At 43.1% G+C, this 27,303-nt stretch overlaps 1 protein-coding gene and 1 long non-coding RNA gene across 2 annotated transcripts in view; one reads left to right on the top strand and one right to left on the bottom strand.

Moving 5' to 3' along the window:
- Nucleotides 1-951: 951 nt before the first annotated feature.
- Nucleotides 952-27,160, bottom strand: LOC128832484 (uncharacterized). The gene is made up of 3 exons (XR_008443986.1): nucleotides 27,074-27,160; nucleotides 19,900-20,050; nucleotides 952-1,697 (listed from the first exon to the last, which is right to left on the bottom strand). It is a non-coding gene; the product is annotated as an uncharacterized LOC128832484 (long non-coding RNA).
- The window catches only part of CMC1 (C-X9-C motif containing 1), a 76,009-nt gene continuing 75,845 nt past the window's right edge, over nucleotides 27,140-27,303 (top strand). The window contains exon 1 of the mRNA XM_054019917.1: nucleotides 27,140-27,303. Coding sequence (XP_053875892.1) covers nucleotides 27,279-27,303 — 25 coding nt within the window. The 5' untranslated portion in view covers nucleotides 27,140-27,278.

The following is a 27,303-nucleotide window of genomic DNA, read 5'->3' as shown; positions in this document are numbered from 1 at the left end:
CACATACATGCACATCATGGCACAGTAAGGAGGCAGATGATGACATTTGCCCATGATGAGTCATCTTCACACTGTGCAGCTGTTGGAAAAGCACAGGAGGGAACACTGGTACCAACTTATGCATCTACATAGCTTTGTCAGTGATTTTTTCCTGTGTAGCCAAGGGTCATTATAGCCATTTGTTCCTGTGATAAGTGACACATTACAGACAATTATAACAGGGCACTTCCTCTGGGTTATCATTTTAGGGTTGGGTTTTTGTGGTAGAAGGTGGTGGCCGAGTTGTGATTTGGTCATTGTGGAATGTTTTAATCTTCACTGTTCACATTTGTTTACAAACCAATGTTATCAAGAGCATTCAATCTCTCTTAGCCACCTTATCAACATTTGATTGGGTGAGGGGGATGCAGCCATTTTTTAAAATAGTTTATTATCAGCAGTGTTAGCTGCACTTAGTGGCTGTTACAAAGCACTAATAGCTACTACTGTTGAAAGTGATCAAGGTTTTTTGGGGGAAGGACGGGCTGTTTAATCCCAGGGTAATGGCAGATGCCTGTATTGCTACTTGAATTGTGTTTTGATTTTCTGCATGAGAATTAAACTATAAAGATGTTTATCTGCCCATTTTCTAACTTGTGAGTTCTGCTGCATTTAGAACTAGCAGTGTTTTCTGTTTGCACATATCACTAACTGCACTTTCCCCATCCATCCCATGTATTGTGGGGAATTTAGATATTTCTGAACCTCGGGGAGTGGGGGGGGCGGAGGGGAGGAGGTAGGACAAAAAAAAAAGTGTTTGCAGTAAGATGGCACGAGACAGTTGCACCATTCCAATTCATGTGCTCTGAATTGTGCGGCCCAATCCCAAACCTGAAAAGCATCTTATATTCATCGCACTTATGTTCATCGCACAAGTCAAGGAAACTATAATATTTATTAAAAGTACTACATGGAACTCATAAGTAAAATATTATTTAAAGAAATGTAAAGCAAAAATATTTAAAACATAATGGGTCTGAATCCATCAACCAGGGGAAATGTTAATGTCTCTGCACCCGTCTCCTTGCCCACCTCCTGATAAAGAGGACTAACATGGTAAAATTGTTCTTGAGGACAAAGAAAGATGTCTCCTAGATGGGGTTTGGAGAGTGGGCACTTGGTCGGATTCAGAGACTTCTGCAGGCTCACTGTTCCCTGCCTGGGAGCTCAGGGAGGCCCCCCTGCGAAGGGTTTTGGGCATCAGTGGAACGTCTGGTCTGGGGAGTACTGCAGGCTCCATGTTCTCCTCCCAGTCCGTTGGGAGTGTTGGCTCCTTCACCTCGGCAGTGCCCTTGGCAGCAGACGGAGGAGGAGCAGATGGTGGTAGTGATGGCAGTTCATTGACAGGTGTAGTTGTCATGGCAGCAGGCAGACTCCCAACTTGTTTGGCCACCAGTTCTATGAGCCTCTCCATTCGGGAAGGCTCCCATTCCCTGAGACGTGCCTCTTGCTTCAGGAACCATTTCATCGGTGTGTCTTCCTGAATCCTCCCTTTCCCTGAGGAATTCAAACTGATACTGGTTCCTCCTGTGCAATGAGCAGATTTCCCCAGGCAATGAGCAGATCTTCCAGGATTCTTCTCTGTCTGCCTCTGCTGTCTCTGGGGTGTTGCTACTGCCCTCCCAATGGAAAGGTTTCCCTCTCAGGAGCTGAAGGTCCTGTCAATTCAAAGACAACGGTAGCTTTATATATATATTTTTTCCTTTGGAAGAAGCCAAGAAATCCCCTCTGATAACCACTCTGCTGTAAAAGTTTTGAAACTTTTCAGCTTTTCAACAGTGTGACTGTTAGACTAGACTTGTTTTTTGGACAACTTTTGCAGCCCATGTGGAAGAACCAGAGGCTATTAATGATAAGATAAATGTACTCATGTTTTTAAAAATTTTAAATGTTCATTGTATTACAAAGGGGGTGGCAGTTCTTTCCAGGGTCTATGATACCAGTTTGCAATTTCTTCTTTAAAGGCTGGCCAACATTTGGAGAACATATATTTTCAAAATACCAGAATGAAAAAGAGTGGAGGATATTCAGCGGTCGATGCCAGAGAGATGTTTCCGCTAATTGTCACCCCTCTTAATATTGCTGAATGGAGGAGTTTGGACCAAAACAATCAATAGGAGGACAAAAGAATGCCACCATGTCCAAACAGCAAAGCAATGGGGGTCATTACAGGCAAAAAGGCATCCTTTAAAATCAGGAAGTCAAATCCTAATGAGGAAAATAGGAAGGAGCACAAACTCTGGAAAGTAACATGTAAAAATAAGGTAGGCCAAGAAATAAATTAACAGTAATTTTTTTTAAGCACATGAAAAGCTGGAAGTCTGCCACAAGGCAGCAGGGCTACCAAATAATAAAGGCATTAAAAGGAGCACTCAAGGAAGACAAGACCATTGCAGAGAAGCCAAATTATTTTTTTGCATCAGTCTTCACTGCAGAGGATGTGGGAGAGATTCCCACTTTAGAGCTATTGTTTTTGGGTGACAAATCTGAAGTACCATCCCAGATTGATGTGTCAGTAAAACAGGTTTTAGAATAAACTGATAAACTAAATAGTAATAAGTTATCAGGACCAGATGGTGTACACCATCTTCACTGAGTCCTGCCCAAGTGGGAACGTCTATACTGCTATTTTTAGCCCTATACCAAAACAGCTGACCTGGACTCTACTTGCTGCCATGCTGTGTATGTGTACCCTATGTGACCATGGGATAAGAGGGAAGGTCCTCTCTTGGATCAGTAGCTAGTTGAAAGATAGTAAACAAAGGGTAGGAATAAATGGTCAATTGTCACAATGGAGAGATGTGAACAGCAGGGTCCCCCAAGGATCTGTACTGGGACCTTTGCTGTTCCAACATGTTCATTAATGCTCTGGAAAAGGGGGTAAACAGCGAGGTGGCAAAGTTTGCAGAGGATATAAAATTATTCTAGATAGTTAAATCCAAAGCAGGCTACAAGAAGTTGCAGAGGGATCTCACAAAACTGTGTAATGGGGCAACAAGCAGATGAAATTCAATGTTAAGTGCAAAGTTATACTGGAAAAAATAATCTCAACTATATATATATATATATATATATATAATGATGGGTTCTACATTAGCTGTTACCACCCAAAAAAGAGATCTTGGAGTCATCATGGATAATTCCCTGAAAACTTCTGCTCAAATGAGAAGCAGTGGTTAAAAGGCTAACAGTGCATTAGGAACTAATAGGAAAGGGATAGAATATAAGAGAAAATATTATAATCCCACTATATAAATCCATGGTGCACTTACACTTAAATACTGTGTCCAGTTCTGGTTACCCGATCTCAAAAAGGATATAGTGCTGTGGTCCCCAAACTTTTTACCTCGTGCACCCCTTACCTTTGTCCATGGCTCCTGGAATATGTGGGGGGGGGACAGGAGTAAGGCCGGGGCCCGAGGCTGGGGCAGGGTGGAGGGGAATGAAGTGAAGGTCAGGGGCTGAGGTCGGCAGCCAGGGCTGAGGCCAGGAGCGGAACTTGGTGGCACTCCCTCCCCACCCCATTGGGGCTGGCCTAGGCCCCAGCTGCGACCCCCAAATGTTCCTCCATGCCCCCCTGGGGGGGGGTGTGCCCCACAGTTTGGGACCTTTGATATAGTGGAATTGGAAAAGATTGAATGAAATGAAAATGGTTAGCGGTATAAAAAAAAGCTTCCATACAAGGAGAGGCTAAAAACATCAGAGCTGGTCATCTTAGCGGACTATAAAACCATGAATGGTTTGTAAAAAGTCAATAGAGAAGTGTTATTTACCCTTTCACACAATACAAAAATGAGGGATCACTCAGCAGGTTTAATATAAACAAGAAAAAGTACTTTTTCACACAATGCACAACTAACCCGTGGAACTCATTGTCATGGGATGTTGTGATGCCCAACAGCATTACTGGGTTCAGAAAAGAACTAGAAAAGTTCATGGAGGATAGGTCCATCAATGGCTATTAGCCAAGATGATCTGGGATGTAACCCCTTGGTTCAGGGTGACCCTAAACCTCTATTAGAAGCCATGAGTGGAAGACAGAGGTGGATCACTCCATAATTGCCCCGTTCTGTACACTCCCACTGAAGCTTTGATAGAGGCCACTGTCAGAGACAGGATACCAGGTAAGATGGACCATGGTCTGACCCAGTATGGCAGCTGTTATGTTCTTATGACCAATCAAATTTGCACTTCCATTGAACCTCAAGACCCAGCTGGAGTTTCTGCTACACCAAAAATTTGCTGAAATATGCTTACAGGACTGGGAGGCAATTTGACTGGAAATTTATTACATTCTTAACTCACATACAGAGTTTCCATGTAAAGGGAGATGCGAACCACAAAAAAAATCACCCACCCACTCCCAGCATCATGAGAAAATCCTGCCCCTGTGCCTGCCTAACAACAGTGCAATGACAGGGAAAGAAAGAGACATTACAACCTTATTTCATTCCCTGAAGTTTTAGATCAGCACCACAAAACCCTCACCTCTTCACTGCAAAGGGACGTGGCACTATGTTTATCCAGCCACCAGATTGTATCCTTCTCCCACCCAGCTTGTGCAGCATGGCTCAGTGCTGGGACAGGCCAGACACCATGGACAGAGATGGTAACAATTTTGTAATCTTCCAAGGGAGAAAGGACTGTTGTGACAGACAACCGAAGTGTTCCTTGCCCAGATCTAACCTCCTCCATTCCGCGTGGCTCCTATTTGTAAGGGGATGATAAGATCAGAGGTGTGTGGTAGAAGCAGTGAAACAGTGTAATCTTCCAAGGAAAAGAAGGCAGCTGTTACTAACATTAAACAAACAACTATAAGTTTTTTTTTTTTTTTTAAACAATTGTGCCATCCCCAGCTGGAAGCTTTTTAAATCCAGACCCTCCCTTCCCCTGGTCTATGTGGTCCTGTAACCATTGTTGCCTGTCTGCTGGCTAAGTAATGCACAAACACAGGGATACAATGATTTTTCATCAATAATCTGTTTTTAAGCCACAGCTTCTGCCAAATGAGTAATAGTGCTTCATCAGAAAGCAATAAAATCAGTGATTTGTAGCTGTGTCGTGCTCAGGGACCATTTTGGAGAGGAGCAGAGTGAGGGCTGGATGGAGGGGAAGGAATACTGGAGGAGCTTGGTAAGGGGATGGTGCATGACAACGGTGTGGATTCAGCACTGCAGTTCAAACTCAGGAGACATAGCAATACATGGCATATTATCCCTGGAGGAAAAAATCAGTGCACAGTATTTTAAATGCCCTGGGGATCTTAAAATCAGGAATGTAGTGCCAAAGCAAGAGGGGATATTTTCAGGGAGGGTGGGGGTCCTTTTATACTAACCAGCCTGGGGTTTTGGTTCCTGCTGCGGCTTAGGGGCCTCCTCAGGATAATTGGGGAGTTTCATCAACCAGTTCCCCAAGGCAGAGATGCAAAACCACATGTTGTGCATCCTCTGCAGTCCCTGCTGCCTCCTGGCCCTGGCCCTCATTGGCATCCTGATAGACAATGAGCCAGTGGTGCTGAGGAGGAGGTCATGACTCGTGAGCCATGTCACTGAATGTCTTGACATGACCTGTTCCAGCTCACCATGTATGATGAGCCCTCCCACAGCATCTGTTAGATTTTCTGCTCTCTGGTACACGAGCCTCAAGTGCTTTATACATTCCCAGCACAGGACTGGAGTCCGCTCAATCTCCACTTACTCTGGCCTCCATGAAACTTCCCAATAGAGGTGTATGTTCCTGCTGCCCTGGGAGAAGTCGTGGAGGATGATTTACTCCAACCACACATTGATCAGCACCAGGGCATGGTCAGCAGGCCAGGTGGTTGCTCTTGGAGCACAATCCACGTTCACCTGTACTAATCAAAAGCGTGGAGTGGAGAGTTTTTTTCCCTTTGTTCCCTCCCACTTCCTGCAGCAGCTCCTTGCCATCTCCAGGGCAATTATATCTTGGATGATGTCACCTGGGGAACCCCCAAGCTCAGCATACAAAAGAATGGTCAACACCTCTTTGTTTTCAGCATCCTGACACTCCTCATAAATCAGCATTGCTACAGCTTGAACTGCTTTATTGGGCACTTTTGGTTTATCAAAACAAATGTGATAGTTTCACCTTAAGAGCACCATAGTTATCTAATGCTAATTGTTAGGCAAGTCAGCAGCCAGTGATAGTTCTTTTAATGACTGTATCCTTTTGTTCTCTTTGCAAGACCCACAAGGACTTGAATGACAGGAAGTTCATTTTCCCCCTTCACTGAACATCTGATCAGAGTAGCCCATATATTACCCTCCTTTAGTAGCCATGCTGCCAGCAACCAAAGCCACGGTTGGATATACAATGACAGTTACCACAACAGCTGCTCTGTTACACATTCCCTAACCTGCCAATGACCCTGCCACTGAGATTCTGCCCCTTTTATCAGAGCTCCCACTTCCTTTCTCCCAAGCTCTCTGCTGCCATAGTACCACACCTCCATCTTGGCAGGTTGGCGAGCAGCATTCTCCACAGCTGCTTTCTAGGGCTGGTTCACAGAGTAGCCATTAGGAGGTGTCTTTAATGTACCATTTGTGGCCGCCCTCTCCAGGGACTGAGAATGTCACCTCCGCGATGGAACCAGATCTCACTGGCTGGAACCTGCAGTGGCCTAATCTGATTTGTGTTCAGGACTTCCAGATGGCTGTGCACTGCACTGCTGCTGTGCCCAGAGAGCTAAATTACAACTAATAGTGATGCCTTAAAAATTACCTATGGACATTATTTTCCGCATGTGAAATATCTGGGCTCAAAGAAGGACTTTGAACTTTGTCTACTGTATTTAACTTGAGCAATAGAAGGGCTAGTTTATGTTCCAGTGGTAGAAAAACAGTTATGTCTGGAAATTCATGATGTTCTAGTTGAGTTTAAAGCAATCAGAACTAAGGCTATATAAAGTCTAATTTAATGTAAATGTTTAATGTTATAAGTATTTTCCTTTGTGCGGATATGCATGTTTGTTAAAAAAAACAGGTTATTTTAAATTCAGCTAAGTATTGTTTATTCTAGTTTTAAGCGACATGTGAAGGGACAAGAAGCTAGGATTTTTGGTTTTAGGACATCTTTAATATGCCTACTCTTGTTGAAAACATTTTGGGAATAAATGGGGCCTGAATTAGAGGTGTGTTGTAGCAGCTAGTTGCACCTTTATTAAAAAAAGTATGCAACAAACCTCTTCCTCTTCATTTAAGTTGGTCCTAGTTATGAACTAGATTCTATTTCCCTTACTTCCACTGAGAAGCACTATACTCCACAAATAGTCTAACTGAATTCAGAGGGCCACTTTGTGGAGCCAGGTGCTGTTCAGTGTGCCTCAGGGTATAACAATCTGGCCCTAAATGGGGAATTTTTTTAAAACTAGTGTATATTTCTCTTTTATGTAAATGAAGAAAAATCCTCAAAAAGTTACATGGAAATATTTTCCATTTTTTGTCAAAATATCTTACATTTTCCAATCAGCTCAAGGAATAAAAGAATAGCAGTATGTGGGTTTTTATTTGCGGTAGAACTAAGGACAAATTTTGCCATCACTGTCACGAGTGTCCAGATTCTGTGATATTCATAGAATCACAGGGTTAGAAGGGACCACAACAGTCATCCAGCCAAATACCTACCAAAATGCAGGATTTGTTGTGTCTAAGCCATCCAAGATGGATGGCGATCCAGTCTCCTTTTGAAAACCTCCAATGAAAAAGACTTCATACCCTCCTGAAGCAGTCTGTTCCATTATCCTACTGTTCTTACAGTTAGGAAGCTTTTCCTGAGATTTAATCTAAATCGGCTATGCCGCATTTTGAACCCATTGCCTCTTGTCGTGCCCTCTGTGACAAAATAGAACAACTTTTCTCCATCTTTTTTATGGCAGCCTTTCAAATATCTAAAGACTGCTATTATTTCCCTCTTAATCTCCTCTTTTCCAAATTAAAGATACCCAATTCTTTCAGCCTTTGCTCATATGGCTTACATTCCAGCCCTTTGATCATCTTTGTTGCTTGCCTCTGGATCCTTTCTATACATTGGTGACCAAATTTGGACACAGTACTGCAGCTGCAGCCTTACAAGCACAGAGTAGAGTGGTACTATCACCACCCGTGACTTGCATGCTATGCCTCTGTTAATGCAACTTAAAATTGCATTTGCTTTTTTTGCAGCAGTATCACACCAGAACTCCCAGATCCTTCTTAGCAGTGCTGCTGCCAAGCCAGTTTTCTACCATTCTGTATTTGTACATTTGATTTTTCTTCCCTTTACATTTGTCTTTGTTGAATTTCATTTGGTTGTCTATAGTCCAGTTCTCCAATTTATCTAGATCCCTCTGAATTGTAGCTCTACCCTCCAAAGTATTGGCAATCCCCCTAGCTTTGTGTCATCTGCAAACTTGATCAGTATGCTCTCAATACCTACATCTAGGTCATTAATGAAGATGTTAAACAAGACCAGACTCAGAACAGATCCCCGTGGAACTCCACTTGAGACCTCCCTCCAACTTGATATCATTCCATTAGTAGTTACTCTTCCTTAGCAGTTGTTTAACCAATTATGTATCCACTTAATGGTAGTTCTGATGAGTCTGCATTTCCCTAGCTTATCAGAATGTCATGTGGCACTGTGTCAAAAGCCTTGCTGTAGTCCAGGTATATTATGTCCACCACATTCCCCTTATCCACCAAATCAGTTACCCTGTGAAAGAAGGAAATCAAGCTGGTCTGGCATGATTTGTTCTTGGTAAATCCATGCTGGCTGCTAGTGATTACCCCTTCATCTTCCAGGTATTCGCAAATTGAATATTTTATACATTGCTCTAGTAGCTTCCCAGGTATGGAAGTCAGGTTGACTGGTCTGTAGTTCCACAGCTTCTCCTTTTTCCCCTTTTTAAGATGGGCACTATGTTAGTCCTTCTCCAGTCTTCTGGGACCTCTCCTGTCATCCATTGAGTTTGTAAATATTATTGCCAGTGGCTCCGAGATTTCTTCAGATAATTCTTCCAGTACCCTCGGGCGAATAGCATCCAGACTTGCTGATCTGAATTCATTCATATTGGTCAGAAGATCTCTGATGTGTTTTTTACTTATCCTGATCTGCATCCCTTCCCCTTTATTGTCTATGGTAACTTTGTATTAATGTGTATAATTATTACATGTTAATGACTTTTTGACATATTAGGATTGTGTGTGTGGGGGGGGGGGGAGAGGCATAATAAGCAAGTTGTGAGTAAATGGGCATGGTGGGTTTCACTTACCTCTTGAATACACCCTTGCCATCCAATTGCAGTGCTGTCATTCTCTTTGGCTACCAACACCTCCTGCAGGCTGTCAGCAAGCCTCTGTGGGTCTTCTGTGACTCAGCCTTCCATCGAGTCACACAATCCAAAACCCTTTCTGGAGTATAACAAACAAAACCTGAAACTGTTCCTTGCCCTTCAGGGTCAATTATAAACAAAATAATCTCTTACCCTTTCTGGGCTAAATTTTCTCTCAGGGATAGAAACAGCAGGGGTTCTCCTTCTTAGTCTCTGCCACTGAAGGTGGCCAATGATAGGTGCTGGCTCAGCCTGGTTCCTCTGGCTCCAGCGTAGGGAGCTCCCTCCTCACTCCTCTGGCTCCAGCTAAGAACTGACTCACTGGCAGCATGCAGCTCCTTTTATTTCAGTATGCGCTGGGGCTTGATTGGCTGTTGCTGGTCCCCAGCCCTTCTGGCTGCTGGACAACCATATCTTGCTAGTTTTCAAAACGGCTGCTCTTTTCTTCACAGATAATTGTTTCCTGGACTGGGGTGCAGCAGAACAGTGGGGCTTCAAGCAAGGGGCCATGAAGACCTGATATACTCCATCATAATGGGTGAGTGAGAAGGCAGGTGTACGTGAAGGTGAAGAGTTGGACGCACAATGCATTGGTGTAGACAACAGTGGGGTTGGGCAGGGACTTTAGTCCCCCCAAAATGTAGGGATTGCACTAAGAAAGAAAAAATACACTGGTCGTTGAATAGAAGCTCATTTATCTCATCTTATGGAAAGTGGACAAATTTAATCATCACTAAAGGAATATTCAACAGCTATCATTTTATTATTTTTTAACTCTATCCCCTCTCCCCATAAAAAAATGTTGTCTATGCCCCTGCACTGGACCAGATTTTCAAAAGTGAGTGAGAAAAAGTACATATGCAGAAACTTCAATGCATTGATACAACCTTATTTGCACGCATACATCCTTATATACCCATGCAGATCAGGGGTTGTGCATGTGCACTTTTGGAAATCTGCTCCTTTGTTTAAAATCTTATGACATCTACAAGCCTATAAAGCAGGTGTGGCCAAACTGTGGCTTGTGAGCCGCATGCGGCTCTTACAATTAAAGTGTGGCTCCCGGAGTCCCCCATACACCCTCCCCCTGATTCTCCGCCTATAAAACTGGCCAGGGGACACTCGGGGCTTCTGCCCTGCAGTGGGTGGAACTAGGGGCTTCTGTCCTGCAGGGAGGGGGCGGGTCTAAGGACTTTAGCCCTGTGGGTGGGCATCGGGGCAGAAGCCCCACACCCTGGCAGGTGCTGCCCCGTGGGACAGGTTGTGCAAGTCTTGCGGCTCTCAAACTTCTGAAGATTATTGTATGTGGCTTGGAGGGTCAGTAATTTTGGCCACTCCTGCTTATAAAGGATGGTGGAGGAGGCCAACAAATAGGGCAAATTCAGAGAAGATGTAAATTGTGGTGTAAGTTTTACATTGGTAAATCATAGCGGGTGTAAATTAGTGTAATCAACATGACAAGGGTGGAAAGATGGGGTGATAGCAGGAAAAATAATTGCCAAGAGACTGTAATAAAGCATAAGATAAAGCATTGAGCCTGAACACCACTGACTTACTGATGTGTAGGTTTACACTTCCTTTGAATTTGACACAATGTAAAAAGCAAGGACAAAAAGGGCCAGACTATGAGGCTTGTAATGGAGGGTAAAGCACTGACAAATATAAGACTACAAAAGTTTTGGTGAAAGAAAATATATAGTGGCAAGGTATTCCACAAAATTGTCGCATAATATTTGTGGAATGAAAAATTAGAAACCTGAGCACAAAAGAAAAGTGGGAAACAGCACTTGGTTTGGGGGTTCTTTTCAGTACCCATCTTCAAAAATATATTTAGAAGTGTGATTCTGCAAAGGCAGTTTGATTTCTCCAAAAGGTCTGAGTTTTTTCAATTATTTTACCATGTTTTTTATGACTTAGGACACCAATGCCCCAAAACTACTTTCCAATCCCTAACCCTCTAGTTTATTGGCATGTACACAGAGAAAGTATTCTCAGAACAGAGCCCCTACTCCTAAAGTTTCAAAGCAGTGATGAGTTAGGTGACTCTCCCTAAAGTGAAAGGGAGTTACTTGGTTACAAAGCCAAATGTCATTTTTAAAAAACATAGGGGTTAAAATCTAGATGTTACCCATAATCTGATGTTACATATCAGACACTGATGAAATTCAGGCATCAGCTTCCCCATTCTGCAGCTTAGGTCTCATCAAGGGAATTGATTCATCACACTGCAATCAGTCCTTTCGGTACTTATCTGAATACAAATTAAGATACTGAAAGAGATTTACATGTTTGCGTTGTAGAAGACAGCGCTCAGGAAAAACTGATTTATCATGTGCAGTGGATTTAGTACAATACAGACTTCCCTTAAAGTTGAATTGAGAAGGAGTTTTTAAAAACTGAGCTCATGCTCTTCTTTACTTCTTTATGCTGCATACAAAGGATAAACACTAAGAGGGGGATTGTTTGTTTGGTTTGTTGTAATTTTTTTTTGTTTCCCTCCCCTTCTTGTTTTTTACCTTCGAATTATCAGGAATATCAAGTTTGGTCTTCCCTAATTTTCCTGAAGAACAAGATAGGTCTTGCAGATGTTGTTATCAGCTCTAACATCTTCACTGAAGGGGCGAAGGTGTTGAGCTTTCCTTTCTCTAAAATATTAATTAGTTATTGTAATCAATTAAAAAAAAACAAGAACCAAAAAATTTTAAATAGTCCAATAGTTTTAGTTAAACCAAAAATCTCTCCCCCCCCCCCCAATGTTCATTCTTTTAGCTCTTTCATGTAAAAACATGTCAAAAAAAGCAAAGCCTCAGCTATACATCAGGAGCAGAAAAGGGCAAATGCTCAATTGTTTTTTTCCGGTACACGTCACTTTTAAATGACAGAAATTTGGGTCCTCGGCTCCTTTCCATTCTGTGGTGTGGAGGGGAAAAGAGGAGGGCTAATTACACCTTCAAATATATACACAAACGTATATATGAGAGAACAATAGCTAGGCAGTGGGTATACTGTGACTGCTCCTTATTATACCAAATACGATCATTTTAGTGTTACCTAGCCCTCCTTTCCATTTGTTTAACTCTGTTGTGTCTTGTTACATGATAAAACTGTAAGATCTTTGGAAAAGAGATGTTCTTTTGTGCATAGCAAAAAGGGGCCTTGATCTCTCGCTGCAGTCAATACCACAATACAAATAAATAAATACATTAAATATAACATATAGTGATTGAATTGAGGAAAGGTAAAGTGCATTAGTGTCTATGTCAAATCTTCAACCTTCACAATGCTGCTAGTTGGCTAAAAAGAATATTTTGAACATACCATCACTTTTCCACTCCGATTTAAGTACTGTTTATTTACTGAGAGACACCAAGTAATGGTATCTTTACTTATCTCCTAATTACAGTTTGTCACAGATTAAGTTTTTGCCACCATGACTCAAAATGCAAAACTGTTTGGGCAGTTCTAAAACCTCATAATATTCTTTCAATAATTCCTACAAGGATTTCCAAACTGTATTGATTTTAATCAGCTTCATTCAACTACGCTTCCTGATACACGGGTCAATTCTGGGTAGAATTAAAAGTGGAATTTACCCTTTACCCATTTAAAGCAAAACACTTGATGAATTAAAGAATGTAACTGTGATTTAAGCATTACAGTAGCTGGGATCTTAGGACCTTATTTAAAGCCCACTGAAATCAATGGGAATTTTTCCATTAAGTTCTTTTGGACTTTGGATTAAGCTCTTAATAATGCAATATGCACTTAATGGGCTATGGCAGCCTGAGAAGGAGCCAGAATTTACCAATGGACATTGCCAAAGAGCCACAGTAATAAGCCAGCAGCCCCCATCAGCCTCCTCCTCCACCCCCCTGCCGCTCCCAGTGCCTCCCACCCGGCAGCCCTGCCGATCAGCGCCTTCCCTTCCCTCCCCACACCTCCTGATCAGCTGTTTCACAGCGTGCAGGAGGTTCTGGGGGGAGGAGCGAGGGCATAGCAGGCTCAGGGGAGGGGGCGGGAAGGGGTGGAGTGGAAGCAGGGCCTGTGGCAGAGCCAGGGGTTGAGCGGTGAGCACCCACCGGCACACTGGAAAGTTGGCGCCTGTAGCTTCAGCCCCAGAGTTGGTGCCTATACAAGGAGCCGCATATTAACTTCTGAAGAGCTGCATGTGGCTCCGGAGCCACAGGTTGGCCACCCTGGGGCTAAGATAAGAAGGCAAAGAAGGTAAGAAGGCAAAACAGCTTAATTTGTCTGAGCTTTCTTTAGAAATTAATAAATAAATAAAGTAATAAATACTACTACTAATAAAATAAATCTAAAGGCTTATAACCTAGAGGTCCTCGGGCCGCGAAGAAGCTTTGAATTTTTAGATACAGTTAAATGTAATCTGAACAGTATCTTGATATCTGTTTTTCCAAACAGTATCATAGTTTACAACACGAGTAACAACAACTAAAGATAGTAATAATAATAATAATAATAATTGGGCTTACATAGCACCTACATTAATTTTCAGAACATCCTTATGAAGTAAGCAATTAGAAATGGGCCCAATACTCTGAGGAAATACAGATTCAGATCTGAGTTTAACAGCTCAGGCGAATCTGTATCGTGGATCACTTTACCTATTACTCAAATGCAGCAGCTGCTAGAGTGGAACACAGCAGCAGTTTTAACAGCACACAGCAACACTAAACAAAATGTTGGGATGAGAAAAAATACAAAGCATATTCAGCTGAAAATACAGAGGGAATTTAGTTCCCAGTTCAGCAAGGTACTTAAACACCTGGCTAGCTTTAGGCTCATGAGGAGTCTCATTAGCTTTAAGCACATGAGTAATGTTATTGAAGTCAGAGTGCTTCAGTACCTTACTGAAAATGGGGTCTTAGGTATACAGAATATAAAACATCCTAGTCAGTGAAACCCCAATAGGTTCATTTGAAAAGCAATGGTTGAAATGTTCTGCCCAACAGAGAAGTACACAGAGGCAGAAATTATTTTGCCTAGCTGTGACTAAAATGATGTGGTTTTATGATTATCAGTACTGTCTCTTGATGAGGTTCATGTTCTAGTAAGCAAACACGCAGAAATTATTGCTGGTCAGCAAAGGGTCATTAGCAGAAAGATGCTGAATTTAAGTCAGACTGAATTTTCCAGACTGGTGAATGTGAAGAAAATAGGTTATTGCTGTATCACTTTTTTATACACCCAAAGAAAATAGAGGCGGGAGGGAAGGCTTTATAAAAACAACATGTTTTGATCAGCCACGGTAGGAAAAGAGTCTTCCCCTGCTCACATCCTGTTTGTTACTTTTCTATCTAGGTGTCAGGTTTAAATTTGGAACACATAAGATGCAGTGAGTATATCTAATCAAATGAACAAATAAATAAATAAATGAACAAGGGAAACCAAATCGTAGATTGTTCTTTTGATGATAAGAATGAAGGAAACAGCAATATCTTTTTTCAAATATTAAATCTACTGTGATGTGCATAGGATGAATTATATGATGCCACAACCACTAACCTACTGTAAGATCAGATGTGGATAACAGTGGAGATTTGCTAGATAAAAGGCTTCCTGAAGTTCTACACACTAGGAAAAGATATGGTGTAAATTTGTATTCATTCATCCATCCAAAAATTCACTTGATGTAAAAGAAGTCACAAGGAATGGAAGGAAAGAGACTTTTGAGGAATATATCAGAGAAATATCCAATTACTGAAATCACCAAGTCACTGGACTTACCTGTGATAGCTTCCTCAAAATTCTCTTGCAATCAACCAATGAGTTGCTTCTGTTTCATCATGTTTATTTTCTGTTACTGATAGCTGATACTTACACCACCATTTATCTCTTCCAGGGATAGTAAACCACTCTTCGGAACCATATCCAATGGCCAAGATCACACTAAATTAGGCTTTTTCTGTCTTAAACATAGAGAGATGGTGTTGCCTAGTTGCTAGTGCAGCAGCCTATAAATCAGAACACCTAGATTTGATTTCTGCCTCTGCCACGGACATGCTGTGTGACCTAGGACAAGTCACTGACTATAAACTCTTTATTCTTAGTTTACCTATCTGTAAAATGAGGAAAACAGTGCTTACTTCCTTTGTAAAGCACTTAGAGATCTACAGATGAAAAGATTATTAATATTATTAAAATCAAGGGACAGCAACTATTCCAGACAATGGGGGCTCCATGTTAATTATAGATCTAAATAAACTGCAAATAATCCTCAGAAAACCGTTCAGCAATAAAACAGAATTTAAAGCTCTAAAGAGGGATGTACTGCTTTTAAAAAAGTCTGTTTTTTTTGTTGCTGATGAACTCTGTTGTGTTTTTTTCCATTCAAGGAGGAATCACTATATCCTGTGTTAGTCATTCAGGACGGTACCCTGCACCGACCTCTATGATTACAGAGATTCTTGACCCAGAGAAATTAGAGCAGTTCCACTGCAGAAAGGGTAGGGTAAGAGACCATGGTGTGTGCCTCAGACCTATGCTCCATTGGGATTTCCTGTGCCCCCGTACAAAGGAGATTTTTGAGAGTGGCTTGGCAAGGGATGGATGAATAGTATGGATGATGCCAGTGGATTCTCATTTAAGTGGCTCCATCAGTCATTCTCCCACACTGAGGGGGTGTGGATCAGCCAGACAGATAGAAATAAATATTTGTAGGAAAAAGCCTACAAATATTTATCAGAAACTGGCTCCTTTCAAGGTTGTGTTGTCACCTGGGAAAGAACAAAATAAAGGAATGGCTAGGGGGTCTACTACATGAGAGCATGTCGTAAAACGGGAGAAGTTTGGGGTCTGCATAAGGGGCAGGAAGCAGAGAAATTCTAAAAGTTTGGAGTTCAGATACATTTCCAAAACAAACCTTCAAACAAAGTGAGGTTCACCCATCATTGCTCTAATTACTTGTATAACAAGGAAGAGTCCTCACCATGATGTGAAGAACAATTTCTTTTGTAAGCAGAGGAAATCAAATTACTGTTGGTGGTTGGGTTTGTTTCTTTTCAGAGTGGGGAGGGAGTTTGGTTAGTAGTGGCCTGACCTCCTCTCATTTGCATTAATGAACTACCACAATTTTTAAATCTTAATTTTACCCCTTTTTCCTGGATGCCCTAGTATTGAGGTAAATATGTGTAACCCTGTTGGGATTCAGAGAGCATGGCCCTTTAAATATTTTTCCTGATGGGGGAAGTTCTGATTGTTCCAGAAGGAGGAAGTGCTGTTGGGGAACAGATATGCCAAACCCACAGAAAAAACGCAGAAATTGGGCTTGTTTTGGGCTTAATTGGCTTGTGAGTTGCTTGTTGGCTAGTTTTTGGCTTGTAGCTTGTTGCTTCTTTTTTTTTTTGATCGTCTCTCAGCAAGCAGGGGGGGCAAGCAGGGGCAAGTGGGGGAGAGAGTGTCGGGGTGCACAGTGGGCCCACCACAGTCCCAGATTGCACACACCAGGGGGATCTAGTCACATAGAGTGTTGGGGTTCTTAGGGATTGGCTTGTTTTGGCCTTGTTTTGAAATGGGATTAACTTGATTTTTTGCTTATTGTGAAAGACGAGGTGCTTATTTACCACGTGACAGTTGGCAACTGTGAGGGGGAGCAGAGAGAGGGGGAGAGCAAGAGGGCGTGTGTCGGGAGCTCCAGACGGAAGGGCTGCAGCAAGCAGGCCATCGCAGAGTGAAGCAGCCAAGAACGTGCCTGAAGCCTGGGACGAACAGAATGACTGATCGCGGACACCCCAGGACAGGAGTCAGGAGGAGCACTGTGCCAGGGAGGACTCGCCCGAGAAGTCCCTAGTATCACTTCTGCCCAGAGCTGCATGGGGCTGTGAGTATTAGGGCTTGTTACTTTGCATTGGAAATAAGGAGGGACGCTATTTGCTAATTAAGTGGGGAGGTTGTTGCTCTGAGTGGCTTTGTAGAGAGCACCAGAAGAGGGCACTGGAGGGGTTTGTTGGGGAAAGTTTACTGGCGCCAAAGATGACCAGTAGCACCCAAGACTCACCAGTGGACTGGAGCTTTGCCCAGGATTCTTGATCTCTGTGTGCAGACACATTGCTCGGTGCCTGCCCTGTTGTGCCACTGGGCCTGTGGGGCCTTGTTTTGAATGCAACCCTGTTTTATTGCTCCCCCTATATTTCCCTTGTTGTTTTTCCCCTCATCCCTCTGTGAATGAATATTTCTCTTTCCTATATTCACTGTACTCTTCCAGTGCTTGTCTGTTCACTCTGGGGGGTCTGGAACAGGGGCCCCTGGGGTGGAAGAGACTTTCCCTGCTGCATTCCTGCGTGCACCTTCTCTTCGCCAGAGCTGCCTGCAGAGCAGATTCCATCCTGGCCATGAGGGTGCTAAAGTTACATATGAAAATATTGAAATGAAGAGGGAAATGTCAAGGAATCAAAAGCTGGTGACAGATTGTTCCTTAGGTGTAGGCTGGGGTGGGGGGATAGGGGGAGATGGGGGTTAAGCCCCCATGAGTTCCATATTTTCTCTGTGACATTGCCTGTGCTGGTGGACCACAGACTATGATTTAAGAACTATTACACTAGATGTTTCATTTAAATTGGTTATGCCCCGATACACAATATTCAGGTGGGCTTCTGAAAACATATTCAAAATGGGCCCCCTACATAACTCTGTAGGGCCACTCCACTCCATGCTTGTTTTGTCCCCCACTTTAGATGTCCTAATTCACAACATCCTAACTTATTCTCTCCTTTACCCCATATGATGTACCAGGTAGCTCTGCATTCCTCACTTCTTCTTAAGCTTCTGACACCCTTATAATCCTCAATGTCCCAGGTGATGCAGACCTATTTCCCCTGGGATTTTTTTTTACTGATCTCCCACCTCCCATTTATCACATCTGCTGGTGGTTGACACAAATGACTTATTTGGGGCTACCTCCCTAAATGAGCAGAAGGCTGCTTCCCCATGTGCTGCCTACAAGGCTGGCTAGTCCAGGGGCTGCTTTTGGAATTCAGGGCAGCAGGTAGACACAGAGGTCAGTGGCTTCAGGGAACCACAAAGCACTTTTACCCTCTCCTCGGCACATACAGCAGCTTCTTGCAGTGACGATGGATCATCTGCTCTCCTGTCTGGTGACCCTGTTTCTCCTAACTACAGGTTAATCAGACGAGGGAGACCCAGCTCTTCAAGCCTGACTTCTTCCACCACAAACAACAATTTCTCCTGTAAAGACCCTGAACTTGTGGGCCTCCAAGAACCAGAAGCAGTTGGGTTAGGATTTATGCTCATATAGGTGGGTAAATATTTAGTGACATGGACAGCATAAGAAACTAGCTACTAACTCTTTTTTCTTCTTTTGAGAAGGGCATCTCCAGAAAGCTCAGAGGGAAAGTGCAATAGCCCCATGAGCAATTTTACAGTGGCTTCACATCAGTTTTTCCTCCCTTAAAAGAGAGAAGCCATTATTCTTCTTTGATTCCACTAAATGTTAATTCTCATTTTGCTCCCCCACATGTCACCTATGAGTGGATATACTTCACACAAGTAGGCTTAGTCAAGAATCACAGCCTTTAACTGGAAATCAAATATTTTATGAAACAAGATCAAAGGTGTCAAACATAGTTTACATTTTGAAGAGATGACATTTGAAAATATTCCTTTGAACTCATTTGACCAGGGTTATTTGGGGTTTTTTAAAAATCACACCTGTGTACAGACATATACTCTCTCTTCCTTTATCTGATAAGAACAAGGTGTGGAGACTTGTGCAATAGATAATTAACCTCTATTGCTATCTATAGTTTCATAGTTAACACTGTCTTGGTAGAAGTGTGAAAACACATTCACACCTTAGAAAATGGGTGATTAACTAATCAAATGACAATATGAATCTCAGACAGAAACACAGAAATGACTGCAAGCTAGAGCTATTTATGACTATATTTTTCTTTGTAACATTTAGGAAAAAACCCTAAAAGCTGCACTTTTCAGTCATCTCAAGCAGTTTCTCAAACTTTTTGAACAGCATTGTTCCTCAAACATATGGGGAAAATTAGCAGGTTTTTCCCACTGTAATCCACACAAAAGTGCTGAAAATCAGGGCAGCAGCCAGCTGTCTATCTATACTAGTGCTCCTAACATTGCTCCACCAGAGGAGCTAAACTGGTGTTAGCAAACATTTTCCTACCACAGAGGAGTTCCACGAGACAGATGACCTCAGCACTATCAGACCACCAGCAGGCAGATGCTATTAAGCAGCAGTCATTGCCCCATAGAGACTCTGTTAAAACAGTTGTGCTATTAAGTATCATTGATCTTAAATCGGTTCCCTGGGAGATTTCCCAATTAAGCGGCTTTCCTGGAAAAGTATGTTCCAGTTAAGTGGAGCATACTGTAATACCTTTACATACGAGTTCTATGCAGCTAGAACCTTACAGCTTTTAACAGGGCTCCACATGGGTGCAGAGCTCGTTGGCGGATTCACACTCAAATAATTATTTACTACATTTAAAATATATACTTAAAATAGGATTTTCAAAACAATTTCTTACCTACTAATGTTCCAGTAGCTCCATACAAATGAATAGTGCTGATCTCTCTTAGCAAGAGTTGTCAATTTTACTGATAATTTCCAGCAGGAAGTCTGGTCTGATGAGGTAGTTTGAAACACGGGAGAAATGCAGGTCACCATTTGGATGCACACTAAAAGCAAGAAAATTACAAAACTGTTTTGAGATAAGTTCTGCAACTATTCAGAAATATTTTTTGGTTAACAGTTGTTAAGCTATATAATCAGACTGTCAAGATAGCAGTTTGCTGTTTGATAATTATTTCTTTTTATACATAATTATTTCTTTTACATTTACATTTCAGGAAGTAACTGTGCGTGAATTTTTGATTTTGTGAAAGCAAGGGATCATACTGCTTTGCAACTTTACATCTGACTGCAACCAAGCACCTGGTATAATTGAAACACTAGGATCACACTATTACAAACATTATGCTGATAGTGGGGAGAAGTTACAGTTGCTGTGGAAAGCATCTGCTGAGCATATAAAATCTCTCTCATTAATGTAGATTTTTTGTATTTATAGTATTTAAGGAGACATTGTCAAATTGATTTCTTTTAAATTCCATTTTCTAATAGATCATCCTTTAAATATGATGCATTGATATTTTTAATCCTTACAATAAAAATTGTGTTTTTCAGTCCCCCTGTTATTTTTTGTAAAGCTCATTAACAGAGGAGAAACTGACTCACTATATAGGAGAAACAGTAAAAAGTAATACACATGGGGTGCTGTCAAACAGTACAAAACCCGTAGAAAAATATTTTTTCCTGCTAAATTCTTTATGGTAATTGTAGGTGTTACTTGTAACTCTAGTATGTACAACAGCATAAGTTTTCAAAATGGTGAGTGAATTTGGGTGCCCAAAGGCTTCCAAAAGTGGCTTGGTTTCAGAAAGTGCTGAGTATACACACTCTGAAAATCAATCTCTGCTAAGGTGTCTCAAATTGGGCACACAAGAATGCGGGAATCCAAAATAACCAGATACTTTGAAAATGTTGAGCCAACATTTTCAGACCAAAATCTGATTTTTCAAATTAACAATGTTCCTTTAACCTACCACCAGGGCCGGCTGCAGGCACCAGCTTAACAAGCAGGTGCTTGGGGCGGCCAAGGGAGAGGGGCGGCACCTGCGGCAATTCGGGGGCGGCAGGTCCCTCACTCCCTCTAGGAGCGAAGGACCTGCCACTGAGCTGCCGATTGTGGCTTTTTTTTTTTTTTTTTTTGCTTGGGGCGGCAGAAATGCTGGAGCCGGCCCTGCCTACCACAGTGGAAATTCCAGTAGAATCCATTAGACTCTTCAACTGGACTCTTTTGGTTTCTTTTAGTCGAGGGATTCTCAAGCTTCATTGCACCATGACCCCCTTTTGACAACAAAAATTACTACACGACCCCAGGAAGGGGGACTGAAGCCTGAGCCCGCCGGAGCCCTGCTGCCCTGGCGGATGGGGAGGGAGGGGGGCAAAGTCCAAGCCGGGGCTGAAGCCAAAGCCCGAGCCTCCCACCCCCCAGGGCTGAAGTCTTTGGACTTTGTCCCCAAGGGGTGCAGCTTGGGCTTCAGCCCCAGGCAGCAAGGCTTGGGCTTTGGGTCAAGGCTCCAGCAAGTCTAAACACCAGCCTTGGTGACCCCATTAAAACAGGGTCCCAACCCACTTTGGGCTCCTGACCCACAGTTGGAGAACCGATGTTTTAGTCTCTGCTGGTCTCTCTGAGGTCTATGAGTCTTCCAACAGAAATGAGCAATCAGTGGACCAATAGATCAATGTACTTGTCCAAAATGTAAGTGCCAGCTAGAGACAATAGGAACCAGTCGAAAATTTTCAGCTAGGGTTACCACTGGTGTACAGTTGACAATTATCACAATTAACAAGAGAAATCCAACGTAAGCCACCTTGTCATATGATTCAAAAAGACCTATTGGGTATTTGTAGGGAATTTAGATGTGATAATTCTGAAATGGAGTATTACAATATTATCTTATAAATTTCATATACCTGAGGTGATTATTTGAATTCAGAATGCAATTATTAAACCATAGCCTATTGTCATTTCTAAAAATATTTAGTTGGGTGTTATCAGCAAGTAGTCTTTAAGCAGTGCTTATCTTAAAAAGATAAAAAGAAAAAGACCTTCATTAAAGCAATCATGTTTTAATCAATCATGCAAATTTCTTGTAATTAATTTGTCTACCAGGAAATATTGTAAATGCTGAAAAAATAATCACAGTTTAGTTAACTTTCATGTTTTAGTGAGGTGTCTCAATGAATTCAATTAAAAGCTTCCCTCAATACTGATTACGTGAATCATCATCGGTGCTCACATAGGTTTCACTGCAAGTCAGATTTTATCAAACATGGGTAGTGCTGAAACTTTTTACCATGTTCTTTATCTGGTTCATCAGAAGTTGGCAACCGTTATTTGACCTACATAGCTTAGAGGATAATACACCTGTCATGTTCCAGTTTTTGTATTGCTATTTGAGCCCAAACTGGTAAGTGACATGTTGCTAAAGCCTTGGCTAAGCTATAACTTAACCAGTACATAGTCTGTTAGTGACATCTCATTATCCCTAAGCAGGGTTTTGACCACACACAATATAGTTAATATTCAATTAATTATAGCACCTAATAGTGTTTCATCCTTGCTAGTGACACTGGCTGGCATGTGGTTGATTCTGGCAACCAGTTGAGCACACTCACTTTTTGCAGTGTAGATGTGACCATTTAATCATACCTGGATACATAATGTGGCTGTTTTCTTTCCACCCACTGAACTGTAGGACATTCATCTGTCTCCTATCCAAATTAACATTTTGGTCTGTCTTTCTGATACCAACCTGAAGATATCAAGTTTATTCATTTATGCTTAAAAACAGAGCTCTTATTCTTTTCCTCCTAAGCCTGCCCCATCTTGCTTTTCTCAGTCACTATGGACAACATCACCCTCCTTTGGGTCACTAGGGCCTGTAACCTGGGTATACTCTTTGACTCAGACCTCTCTCTAGACCCCTGCATGCAGGCCGTGTCCGAACCTTGCTGCTTCTCCCTTCAAATATCTCGAAGGACTGGCCTTTCCTCTCTGTGTAGGCAGCTAAAATGCTTGCCTAGGCCCTCATCCTCTTGTGTAATGATAACTACCGCCTCCTCTCTGACCTAGAGAAATGCTATATGCCTTACCTAGATGCATTCAAAATGCTGCTGCAATTACCATGTTCCTGGCTTACTGCTTCAACCATTGCACTCCACTGGCTGCCCCATCGACAGCTAAAACAAACTACTTGTCTTCATTTTTAAGGCCCCTTCTGGCCAATCCCCAACCTATTGTCTCATATACACTATTGTGATGTCAGTCCCATGACTCTGCTCCACAAGTGATGTCAATCTTGACTGCTCATTTGTCAAATTTTCTGTTGAGCACCTTTTTACACTTTCTCCCATATTGTCCCTTATGCATGGAATGAGCGCATGGTAAATATTTGCAAAGCTGCTTACTGCTGAGGGCATTTTGCACCAAAAATTTTAAAATTCTGTGCCAAAAATTAAAATTCTGCAAATTTTATTTGTCAAATAAATGTAGAGGCTCCAGCATGAAATTGGGGAGTAGAGGCCACCAGCTGCAGAGGTGGGAGATCACTGTGCAGTTCTCCCCCTTACTGCCCCCAGGACATGGATTCAGGAGTGAGGCTGCACCCAATCGTGACACAGTGCAAGGACCCTATCCTAGGAACACCCCAGGGCTCTGCCACTCTGTGTGGGCAGGTAGGCTCTGCAAGGCAGGATCCAGGTGTGGAGGGGCTTAATGTGGGGGGATCCAGGTATGGGTTGAGAGGGTTCTGTGTGGGGCAATCAGGGTGCGGGCAGCTCAGTGGGGGAATCCAGGTGCGGGGGGATCTGAATAAACACAGGCTTGTTGGGGGTTTCTGGGTGCAACAAAAATGGGGCTCTGCAGGGGGGTCCAGGTGAAGGTGGTTGGGGCTCAGTGGTGGTGGTGGGGTCTGGGGGGGGGAATAGAGGTTGGCAGGGGGATCTGAGTGTGTGTGGCTCAGTGGGGGGTTCAGATGCTGTGGAAGTGCCGCTCAATGGGGTGGGGATCCAGGTGTAGCTGATTGGGGCTCAGTGGGGTGGGATCCGGATAGCTCATCAGGGTAGTCCAGGTGCAGAGGGAGTGGGGCTCATCAGGGGAGTTCTGAGTGCAAGGTGGTGGTGGTACCATTTTTGGTGTGAAATTCATATTTTACAGAGACAGACGAAACAAAGTTCATTCTACTCAACTTAAAGGACTAAGCTCAAATTTGTGGATGTAGGAAGTGTCAGGGCACACAATAGTCTTAAAAGAAATGCTCTAGGCCATCAAGACCATGAGTGATCAGCTGGAAGATTCTGTCTACCTCATGCTCTGCTAATTACTGTGAATGCATAAGCATGAGGAATTTGATCCTCAATGTTGCCACAAAAGTTGAAACAATCTACTTCCAAATAAAAGGACTTGATTTCTCATAAGAGGAGAATGAAGTGGGTCTGTAAAAAAATAAGCCGTTCCAAACCTCAGATCTTTTTTTCCTTAATGAACATGAATGTTCAGAATAGATAACCCTAACCTTGTGTTCTATTTTTTCCACATGATTCCCCAATCATCTGCTCCAAGATCCCTTCCAGAAGCACACAGGGCCTCTAATTAGGGTGTTTAAAGAAATAGAAATGGTTGGATTCTCCCAACTGTGACAAGGATGGAGAGGATCCTCCACAGCAAAGATAAAACAAAACAAAAACCCTGAAAAACACAGGTTGTCACAAAAATGATCCTTCATCTGCATCTATTTGGAAAAAATTTGTCGAGAAGACTCCTAGATTTCCTGCTTGCTTGAAAATGTTAAGCCTTCAGAAATATAATTCTTCAGCTTGGACTCTCTATGTGGAGCAGTATATAAGCATGCAAAATAATGGAAAAGTTGCTAAGTGAAAATTCACTTTTGCAGCACTCCCCAAGTATAGTATCTTTTCCTGCCAATTGGTCAATTTGCTATTGGGGGGAGGGGTGGTCATGTGGGGTGCAAGGAGAGTGGCCTGTTTTTTATACCTTGCAACAGTTCCTGAAGTTTCAACTCTTGCCCTGTATCCCTAATATCTAATTTTTCTTAATGTTGTGGGTGTTATGTTCATGCCATGCATAGAGAAGTTGGATAAAAACATAAAATACTCTTGCTGGCAGGTTGCAAAATAAGTTTTGTAGAATTCAGACTGATAACACACAAGAACCCAAAACAGAGACACACAAAGCAGGCTTCTCCCTAAGGCCAAGGGGCACAGATCACCCCACCTTGTTTTAGGCTGGCACTTTCTAGACTGCTGAGACTCTGACCACATGCTTCTCTATAGAAGGTAAAGTAGCCTACAAGCAGGACCAGGGAAAATGATAGCTCGCTATTCCAGTACGCTCTAGGGTCCGGGTCCATGCTTGCCCTTAAATGTTATATTTTATAACAGCTTATTGTTCCACATTTCATTCTCTAAAAGTTGGCAATCCTAACTCATGCTTACAGTAACTAAAGAAAGAGCAGGTTTGACACTAGTGAGGTCCCTTTCAGTCCTACAATTCTAATATTCTGATTCTATGAAGACAGCCTAGCATCACTTTTGTTTTGTTTGCTACCCACTGTGTCAATATCATTCATCTCTCAAAAAACTATGGACTATCCCAAAATTACTTTTAAAAGGCACAAGGGGCCAAACTCAGCCCACACAAGGTACATAGAGAGTTTGAACAACTGTCTATGCTTTTTAAATAACCTAATTTTTGAGCTCTCATAAGGGCTAATAATGAATTTTTCCAACAAGCATTTTAGTACTACCCTGTTTCCCCGAAAATAAGACAGTGTCTTATATTAATTTTTGCTCCCAAAGATGCGCTAGGTCTTATTTTCAGGGGATGTCTTATTTTTCAGAAATGAAAAATGCCTTATTATCGGTGGATGCCTTATTATCGGGGAGGTCTTATTATCGGGGGGATGCCTTATATTACAACGAGAGGCAAAACTGTAAGTAGGCCTTATTTTCGGAGGATGTCTTATTTTCGGGGAAACAGGGTATTTTTATATGCCTTCCCATATGCATGGAAGAATTCCCTTCAAATATGCACATGGTCCACCTCAAATCTCTCCTTAAAACTCACCTATGCTATAATGCATACAAAAATGGTTCTGACCACTGCTTGAGACACATCTTGATCATCTCCATTTCCTTGTTATCATCTGTGCATCCACGGCTCAGTGTATCCTTAAACTGTAAAGCAGGGGTCAGCAACGTTCGGCACGTGGCTCGCCAGGGTAAGCACCGTGGCGGGCTGGGCCAATTTTATTGACCTGCTGACGCGGCAGGATTGGACGATCCCAGCCCCCACTGGCCGCGGTTCGCCGTCCCAGGCCAATGGGGGTGGCGAGAAGCCGCGGCGAGCACATCGCTCTCCCGCGCCACCTCCATTGGCCCGGGATGGCGACGTTGCCGACCGCTGCTGCAAACTCACTGATCCTTTCTCTTTTCATTGAGACCAGTGCTTAGTACAGTGGGAACCCAGCCCCTAATAGTACAGATACTAAATAATAACAGGGAGGGTGCTCCCAGGCCTTTGTGCTCAGGTGCATGCATTTGAGGGTATCCCTTAACCACTGACTAGTCATAAGTGGTAATTATTAAACACACTTCAGTAACTCCCTCTAGTTGGCATCTCCCTATCGCCACCCTCACGGTAGCTGTGTTATTATGCCCATGGTACAGATGTGGTACTGAGGCACGGAAAGGATAAGTGACTTGCCCGGGGTCAGACAGTGAATTGGTGGCTGTTGTGGGATCAGCTCCCTAACACCCTGGCACTACTCAGAGACACCCCGCTCCAAGACACCACACGAGGCCACAAGTCCCTTGCACTTTACTGATTCGGACTGGGCGAGCGCGGGCTTCCTAAGGGGCTGAGTCCCCCTAAGCCGAGCACAGCAAAGCTTGGCTGTGGGCGCCGCCCGCCCGCCTCCTCACAGCACGCGCCCCCGCACCCCCCTTCTGCGCCTCGGTCGCCTGCCGGCGCTTGCGCTCGTCTTGCTGGTTAGGTGCCGGCACACACGCCCCCTTCCCCGCCTCCCTTCACCCGTCAGGGCGCGTGCGTCTACCCGCGGCCTTTCTCTCGCGGGCTGGAGGCCAGTTGTCTTCCGCCCGCCGACTCGGCCCACAGGCGCGCGCCCGCTTCTGAGTTCTTCTGCCCCCCCCACGGCAGCCTGCAGATTTCTTCTCGTAGTCTTCTGCGCCTGCGCGAAGAGCGTGGGCTCTCGGGAGTGGTTATGTTGTGGCGGCGGTTGCTGTAGTGAGAAGCCCCACATGGAGCCTCCCCCGGGCACAGCAG

This window comes from Malaclemys terrapin, chromosome 2 (assembly GCF_027887155.1).
Source record: "Malaclemys terrapin pileata isolate rMalTer1 chromosome 2, rMalTer1.hap1, whole genome shotgun sequence".
Lineage (NCBI taxonomy): Eukaryota > Metazoa > Chordata > Testudines > Emydidae > Malaclemys > Malaclemys terrapin.
The sequence above is the reverse complement of the archived record's forward strand: the minus strand, read 5'-3'. Positions and strand labels throughout refer to the sequence as shown.